The following is a 9,440-nucleotide window of genomic DNA, read 5'->3' on the forward strand; positions in this document are numbered from 1 at the left end:
GGTAACTTGTTTGCCACGTAGCAATAAAAAATATACTAAAAACCTTGATTATTCTGGTTAGTCACATTGTACTGCTATTATTTTGAACAATACTGTACCTCAAGGCTCAGTACTAGGTCCGCTACTTTTCACGGTTTATATGTTACCCTTGGGAGATATCATCAGGAAACATGGTGTTAGCTTTCACTGTTATGCTGATGATACTCAGCTCTATATTTCTTCGCGGCCCGGTGAAACACACCAATTTGAAAAACAACTGCATGGTCGATATAAAAAAAAACTGGATGACAAGTAATTTCTTACTGCTAAATTCTGAAAAAAACAGGTGTTAATTATAGGGCCTAAAAACTGTCCATGTAATAAGCTAGTACACTAAGACTTGATGGCTGCTCTGTCAATTCTTCATCATCACTTAGGAATCTAGGTGTGCTATTTGATAGCAATCTTTCCTTACAATGCCATATTTCTAGCATTTGTAAAACTGCATTTTTTCCATCTCAAAAATATATCTAAATTACGGCCTATGCTCTCAATGTCAAATGCAGAAATGTTAATCCATGCATTTATGACCTCAAGGTTAGATTATTGTAATGCTTTATTGGGTGGTTGTTCTGCACACTTAGTAAACAAATTACAGCTAGTCCAAAATGCAGCAGGAAGAGTTCTTACTAGAACCAGGAAGTATGACCATATTAGCCCGGTCCTGTCATCGCTCCACTGGCTCCCTATCAAATATCGTATAGATTTTAAAATATTGCTTATTACTTATAAAGCCCTGAATGGTTTAGCACCTCAGTATTTGAATGAGCTCCTTTTACATTATACTCCTCTACGTCCGCTACGTTCTCAAAACTCAGGCAATTTGATAATACCTAGAATATCAATTTTTACACATAACATACTAATATGCTTTTAATATCCAAATCCATTAAAGGATTTTTAGGCTGCATTAATTAGGTAAAACGGAACCACTTCCCATAACACATGATGGACTTGCTACATCATTAGAAGCTAATATTTGTCTGTTTCTTTCTTATTCCGAGGTCACCGTAGCCACCAGATCCAGTCTATATCCAGATCAGAGGGTTACTGCAGTCACCCAGATCTAGAACATATCCAGACCAGATGGTGGATCAGCACCTAGATAGGACCTCTACTGCCCTGAAAGACAGCGGAGACCAGGACAACTAGAGCCCCAGATACAGATCCCCTGTAAATACCTTGTCTCAGAGGACCACCAGGACAAGACCACAGGAAACAGATGATTCTTCTGCACAATCTGACTTTGCTGTAGCCTGGAATTGAACTACTGGTTTCGTCTGGTCAGAAGAGAACTGGCCCCCCAACTGAGCCTGGTTTCTCCCAAGGTTTTTTTCTCCATTCTGTTACTGATGGAGTTTTGGTTCCTTGCCGCTGTCTCCTCTGGCTTGCTTAGTTGGGGTCACTTCATCTACAGCGATATTATTGACTTGATTGCAGTTACAGTTAATAATCAGTTACAGTTACTAAGAAAAAATTAGTAATTAAATTAGTTACTTATGAAAATTTTAAAGATTACAAAGGGGATTACATTTGAATATTTCACACATCTACATACAGATTTAATTGATTTATTTCCCAAATTGCACGACTATTCTGAGACATACGGCCCTATAATTTCCGCGATGCAGAAACATAGTCTGTTTCGTAGAATCCAGTCATAAAAACGGGACTGCTATTGTCTGACACGGACGGAATATGCCACATTTTGGACAAATAAATCAAAAGTAGGTCAGTACACTTGTTTCTGTGAATATTAAGCCACAAAAAACAATATGAATCCTGCAAGTTCTGCATGTCTGGAAATCAGGCGCGGACCGGTGGCCTGGCAGCCGATTTGTCCTGCTATTTTAACATTATTACTGTATAATTGCCTGCCGAATGTACTAAAGCTATAATTTCAGAATCCGCCATTCGATAATTAAATCATGGATTGGTTAGTCATGACTCACAAGCTCTCCCCGCCTCCGCCAAGCAGTTTGGATCAGACTCAAAGTAATCAATGCGAGAGAGAGAGACAGGAGTAGACTGTGAAAGTGCACAGCTGGAACAGAGAAGCGAAACTTCAGGGTTTCAAGTGCAGGTCAGTTTCAGCTGTAAAGATGCTACTGTAGTTTTTTCTATTTTTACTTAGTAAAGGAGAAATAGCACATTGCTCACACTCACTCAAAATACTGTATAAACAACATTATTATCTATGGTAATGTTACAGTAGTAATTTAGCTGAAAAATAATCAGATTTTATCATAGGTTTAGGGGGAGCTACTACAGACAACTATACAACCATTACGAAAATAAACGTTTTAATATTTTGCAATAAATCCAGAGACAAAGGTTACTATTGTTAAACAATGCCACAAATGAAAAGTTTACAAATTTATTTAAAAATAAAGAAAAATGGTAATCCATTTTCAAAAAATAAATAAACAATGGTTACTGTACTTTTATATAATAAAAACATTTTTGTAAGGGAATTTTTGTAGGGGAAAAACATGACTCGTGTTCAGTATTAGGATTGTTCTATAAATATATTGTAGTGATGCACTCATTTTGACATGTAGGCAATTTAGAAAGTATAGTTTTGTTAAATCTTGAGTATTAAATTCATGAGAGAGATGAATAACTGCAAAATAAAGAGACTGAAAAGAAAAATGGAAGTGAAGATGGGGGTCAGGAGAGAACTTTTAATTATTTTGCATGTCCGCAAACTAAAGATTTAAACCTTTTTTATGTCAGGTCCATAAACAAAACAGTGTTGTCCATGAATTTTTTTGAATGAGTTTGAGATTTCCCAGTCTGAATTTTTTTCCCAGTCCGCCCTCGTGGATATTAATGGCAAAGACATGCGGTTTCATTTACTACACATAGGCCTACTGAAGCTTGCAGTGTTTTCCACCTCTACAGCCTCCATATACGAGCACACAGATTAAACATAATCTCTAGAACTGCTCTGAATCACTTCATGAGCATTTAACTTTTTTTAAGAAAACTATCATCATATATAAAGAGACAGCAGTGTTTCAGGAGTTTAGTACACAGAATGGGACGTATGCTTATTAGATAACCATATTTGAGTTGATGTGTATGCTTTTATTAATTATTTTTTTACTTTTTTTTCAAAACATTGTTAGAAGCAGTGTTTCCTGTAATTATGCAAAGATTTGGTTTCAAAAACAGTTTCACTAAACAATTTCTTATGATTTTAAATCTGCATTAAACATCAGATCATTCTCAAAGTAAAAGGCAGAACTAAAGTCTGATTTTGTGGTGGATATGAATTTGATCATCTTAATGCAAGTGATGAAGTTTTGTGAAAGTCTGACAGTATTGAGCACTACTGTAAGGTTAAACCTGCATGATGTAAATGTCTGAAAATCATTAACAGTTGCAAATAAACATTTATTAGAGATTTTGAAAAGTAATCAAAAAGTAATCAAAAGTAATAAAGTAATTGAAAAAGTTACACAACTATTACATTTTAAATAGGGTAACTTGTAATCTGTAACCTTTTACATTTCCAAAGTAACCTTACCTTCCCTTGATTGTAAATAAATGCATAGACACAATTTAAACTGAACAGAGATGACATCACTGAATTCAATGATGAACTGCCATTAACTGTCATTTTGCATTATTGACACAGTTTTCCTAATGAATGTTGTTCAGTTGCTTTGAAGCAATGTATTTTGTTTAAAGCGCTATATAAATAAAGGTGACTTGAAAAGGTGACATTAGCAATAAAATAGTACAATGGTACAAATTCCCATAGGCATTTAAAGATCTTACTTTTATTAACAATAACGAATAAGATGGATATTGTATCCGAAATAAACAAGGTATTTTCCCTCTTTTAAAACAAATGCTTAATTTGTGGTTCAATGTTTTATTTATTTTAAATGAAAACAGCAACAATGACAAACTTGCTTAGCGTACATTAAAGAAAGAAATTAAACTTTCATTAACAAAAGGTATGCTTTTGGATCAGTATCTCCCATCAATCCCTGTTTTACACAAATCCGGCAGGAACTCCATGGGCGCCGCCATCTTGCCTGCCCCATTACAGCGTGCCTGCGAAGTGTGACGGTGTGACAATTGCCTGTGCCCTCTAATAACATTTCAATGAAAGCGAGAAAAAATATCACAATGTGAGTTTTTTTTCCCAATATTGTGCAGCTCTACTACTAAGTTTAGTCAAGCTCAGAGACTCAGTAGCTTCTACAGCATGAGCACAAACATGTAGTCCTCCATTGTTGTTGGTGTTACATGACGTTACGGTGTCTGACTATGGTCGAGACTTGGGGTGACGACATCATTGTTTCACTAAATATATGGATTGGCAGTACACGAAACCCCAAAGGTGTCATTTTCAGATTTATCCACTCTGGGAGCTGGTTTTAAAAATAATAGGGTTTTCACTGCCCTGAATGCTGGATCCGTCTGGACGAAACGCCTATACCATACAAAATATTTACATATACAACTAAATGCGTCTCCGCGTGTACAGGGCCTTACTGTGGTTGGTTTTTGTATGACTGTGTATAACAGATGACTTAATGGAACGCTTCCCATGTGCATTGCAGTGATGTGCTTTCTCTCCAGGGTGAATCCTCTTATGGGTTTTCAGACTTGATGACACAATGAATCTCGTCACAGTGTGAACACTTATAATGTTTCTCTCCAGTGTGGATTAGGGCTGCGCGATATTGGGAAAAAATATTTTATTTTTCTGCAATATATATTGCAGTATGAAATCTAATCTATTTTTTTCTTACAAACAAAAATAGGCTTACCACACTTACATTATCATTTTAAATGATTTAAATATCGACACCATCATGTCAATTGATTAATATGCGCAAGGGAGAGAGACAGCACTCGTGTTGTTTAAAAACGGTGAGCTTGTAGCCGGGGCTCGCTCTCTCTCTCTTTCTCTTTCTCTCTCTCCCTCTGTCTCTCTCTCTCTCTCGCTCTCCGCAAATCACATTTGTCAAGGGCCGGGGAGCAGCTGGCCCATACAGTTAATGAAGAACGGATCAACTACGACAGCCTACATCGCACATCCTGCGATGCGACTATTGTGGATTCGTACATCACGATATCTATGCTTAAACGACACATCGTGCAGCCCTAGTGTGGATCCTCTCATGTTTTTTCAGACTTATTGAACGACTGAATTTCCTGTCACAGTGTGAACACTTATAAGATTTCTCTCCAGCGTGAATCCTCTCATGTTTTTTCAGACTTATTGAACGACTGAATTTCCTGTCACAGTGTGAACACTTATAAGATTTCTCTCCAGTGTGAATCCTCTCATGTCTTTTCAGACTTGATGACACACTGAATCTCTTGTCACAATGTGAACACGTATAAGGTTTCTCTCCAGTGTGGATCCTCTCATGTTTTTTCAGACTTACTGAACGACTGAATCTCTTGTCACAGTGTGAACACTCATAAGGTTTCTCTCCAGTGTGGATCCTCTCATGTGTTTTCAGACTCGATGACACACTGAATCTCTTGTCACATTGTGAACACTTGTAAGGTTTATCTCCAGTGTGGATCCTATCATGTTTTTTCAGAGTTACTGAACGACTGAATTTCATGTCACAGTGTGAACACTCATAAGGTTTCTCTCCAGTGTGGATCATCTCATGTGTTTTCAGACTTGATGACACATTAAATCTCTTGTCACAGTGTGAACATTTGTATGGTTTCTCTCCAGTGTGGATCCTCTCATGTGTTTTCAGATTTACTGTCTGACTGAATCTTTTGTCACAGTGTGAACATTTAAAAGGTTTCTCTCCAGTGTGAATCCTCTCATGTGTTTTCAGACCTGATATATTATTGAATCTCTTGTCACAATGTGAACACTTGTAAGGTTTCTCTCCAGTGTGGATCCTCCCATGGGTTTTCAGATCTCTTGTGTGACTGAATCTCTTGTCACAGATTAAACACTTATAAGGTTTCTCTCCAGTGTGAATCTTCTCATGTGTTTTCAGACTTGATAAATTATTTAATCTCTTGTCACAGTGTGAACACTTATAAGGTTTCTCTCCAGTGTGGATCCTCTCATGTGTTTTCAGATTTACTGTCTGACTGAATCTCTTGTCACAGTGGGAACACTTGTAAGGTTTTTCTCCAGTGTGGATCCTCTCATGTGTTTTCAGATTTGATGATAGACTGAATCTCTTGTCACAGTGTGAACACTTGTAAGGTTTCTCTCCAGTGTGAATCCTCTCATGCAGTTTTAAACTGCTCTCTGAACTAAAAGTCTTTTCACACTCAAAGCACATGTACTCTCTTTCACCAGTATGTATTCTCTGATGTACTTTCAAACTTTGTAGATGCAAAAAACTCTTACCACACAAATGACATGAATGTGGCTTCTTCTTTGCATGAACTTTCAAGTGTTTCTTCAGAAGTGAAGCCCATAAAAACATTTTACCGCACTGATCACATGCGTACTGCTTCTCTCCAGTGTGGATGTTCATGTGATCCTTAAGGTTTGATGATTGTGTGAAACTCTTTCCACACTGAGTACAGGTGAAAGATTTCTTAACTCTTTTTTTCTTTAAAGCTTTCTGTTTGGTTTCAGAGCAAGGTTTTCCCCTGGTTTTGACATGATTTTTCTCCTCAGCTTCACTTGATTCTTCATTTTCTTCTTTTTCTTCAATGAATTCTGAAATAAAAGTAAAAATTATTTATTTTTGGTATATTGTTAAAAGCTGAGAGAACATCTGCGAATACACAATTTACTTTTCTTGCTTTTCTTGATTATATGCCATTGAATACCAAGAGAAAATATCTTCCCAATATCTCTGGAGTTTCGGAAAAGAACAAGAAGCATGAGATATAGTCATAGCGCAACCTGCAGGTAACAGGAAGTGACAAGATTAACACTGTTATGGACTCCTAGGAACAAATTAAAAAGGTTCAAAAAGTGTTAAATAGGCTGGCAACATGATAGAAACAGAATACATGCTAGCAACACTTAGCTAAGTGCTAAAGCATGCAACTATTGCATTGAATAAAGAAGTTAAGTATAGCTCCGCCTGCTGGCAACAGGAAATGACTTCTTTTATACAAACTAAAACATGTCTGATCTGCCTTAAACTTTGCATGTTTGGTAAGAGTACTGGCCTGAAGACATTTGCATGCCGATATTCAGTTACAATCATAACGTCACCACCTGTTGGCAGCAGGAAATGTGGCACAAATATTTACTATTTTATAAGCATAATGGCCTAATGTTCACTGTTCCTCCTATGGGCACCGGGTGGTGGTGAGCACGGGTGCGAGTGCCCTTTCATTGATGTTTGCAGCTTTAATTAGGGCTCAAGCCCGAAGGGGCAGCCTTCCAGCTATGTTTCACGTACATGCACGAAAATTGGCACACACATGTAACACACCAATACCTACAAAAAAGACTCTTGGAGCAAAATTCTGAACCCAACAGGAAGTCGGTTATTTTTAATATTATGAGCAAATTTTGTGTAATTTTGGTCATTTCCATGCGTTGTATTTTAACAAACTCCTCATAGAGATTTTTTCAGATCAACAACAAATTTGGTATGCCTAATCTAAAGGCCTTTGCGTATTAAATTGCGAAGATCTTGAGTTTTCGTCGAAGGGCGTGTCCCTGGTGGCCTGGTGAATTTTGATGATTCGCCATGAAAAATGAAGTTGCTATAACTCGGACATACAATGTCCAATCTGTCCCCAAACGCTGCGACAGACTACTCCTAGAAATTTTTTGACATTTTCGGCTGCGTCCGAAATCGCATACTTCTCTACTATATAGTATGGAAAAAGCAGTATGCGACAAATTAGTATGTTTGAATATTTTGCCTTTATAAAAGAGCAGGCGAGAATTGCAATAACTCGCGAGATTCAGTTGTATGTATACTTAATTTGCATTCTAATATGCCTACTACAGTATTGTTCAAAATAATAGCAGTACAATGTGACTAACCAGAATAATCAAGGTTTTTAGTATATTTTTTATTGCTACGTGGCAAACAAGTTACCAGTAGGTTCAGTAGATTCTCAGAAAACAAATGAGACCCAGCATTCATGATATGCACGCTCTTAAGGCTGTGCAATTGGGCAATTAGTTGAAAGGGGTGTGTTCAAAAAAATAGCAGTGTCTACCTTTGACTGTACAAACTCAAAGCTATTTTGTACAAACATTTTTTTTTTTCTGGGATTTAGCAATCCTGTGAATCACTAAACTAATATTTAGTTGTATGACCACAGTTTTTTAAAACTGCTTGACATCTGTGTGGCATGGAGACAACCAACTTGTGGCACCTCTCAGCTGTTATTCCACTCCATGATTCTTTAACAACATTCCACAATTCATTCACATTTCTAGGTTTTGCTTCAGAAACAGCATTTTTGATATCACCCCACAAGTTCTCAATTGGATTAAGGTCTGGAGATTGGGCTGGCCACTCCATAACATTAATTTTTTTGTTTTAGAACCAAGACTTTGCCCGTTTACTAGTGTGTTTTGGGTCATTGTCTTGTTGAAACAACCATTTCAAGGGCATGTCCTCTTCAGCATAGGGCAACATGACCTCTTCAAGTATTTTAACATATGCAAACTGATCCATGATCCCTGGTATGCGATAAATAGGCCCAACACCATAGTAGGAGAAACATGCCCATATCATGATGCTTGCACCTCCATGCTTCACTGTCTTCACTGTGTACTGTGGCTTGAATTCAGAGTTTGGGGGTCGTCTCACAAACTGCCTGTGGCCCTTAGACCCAAAAATAACAATTTTACTCTCATCAGTCCACAAAATGTTCCTCCATTTCTCTTTAGGCCAGTTGATGTGTTCTTTGGCAAATTGTAACCTCTTCTGCACATGCCTTTTTTTTAACAGAGGGACTTTGCGGGGGATTCTTGAAAATAGATTAGCTTCACACAGACGTCTTCTAACTGTCACAGTATTTACAGGTAACTCCAGAATGTCTTTGATCATCCTGGAGGTGATCATTGGCTGAGCCTTTGCCATTCTGGTTATTCTTCTATCCATTTTGATGGTTGTCTTCCGTTTTCTTCCACGTCTCTCTGGTTTTGCTCTCCATTTTAAGGCATTGGAGATCATTTTAGCTGAACAGCCTATCATTTTTTGCACCTCTTTATAGGTTTTCCCCTCTCTAATCAACTTTATAATCAAAGTACGCTGTTCTTCTGAACAATGTCTTGAACGACCCATTTTCCTCAGCTTTCAAATGCATGTTCAACAAGTGTTGGCTTCATCCTTAAATAGGGGCCACCTGATTCACACCTGTTTCTTCACAAAATTGATGACCTCAGTGATTGAATGCCACACTGCTATTTTTTTGAACACACCCCTTTCAACTAATTCAACTAATTGCCCAATTGCACAGCC

The 9,440-nt window shown here is 37.5% G+C and overlaps 1 protein-coding gene across 1 annotated transcript; it reads right to left on the reverse strand.

Moving 5' to 3' along the window:
- Positions 1–3,902: 3,902 nt before the first annotated feature.
- Positions 3,903–6,667, reverse strand: LOC113047463 (zinc finger protein 271-like). Its single transcript, XM_026208848.1, has 2 exons — positions 5,270–6,667; positions 3,903–5,185 (listed from the first exon to the last, which is right to left on the reverse strand). Exons 1-2 carry the CDS (start codon positions 6,525–6,527, stop codon positions 5,145–5,147), a joined length of 1,299 nt encoding a protein of 432 aa, XP_026064633.1. The 5' UTR covers positions 6,528–6,667; the 3' UTR covers positions 3,903–5,144.
- Between the last annotated feature and the right edge of the window lie 2,773 nt (positions 6,668–9,440).

Source organism: Carassius auratus, chromosome 28, assembly GCF_003368295.1.
Source record: "Carassius auratus strain Wakin chromosome 28, ASM336829v1, whole genome shotgun sequence".
NCBI classification, from domain to species: Eukaryota; Metazoa; Chordata; class Actinopteri; order Cypriniformes; family Cyprinidae; genus Carassius; species Carassius auratus.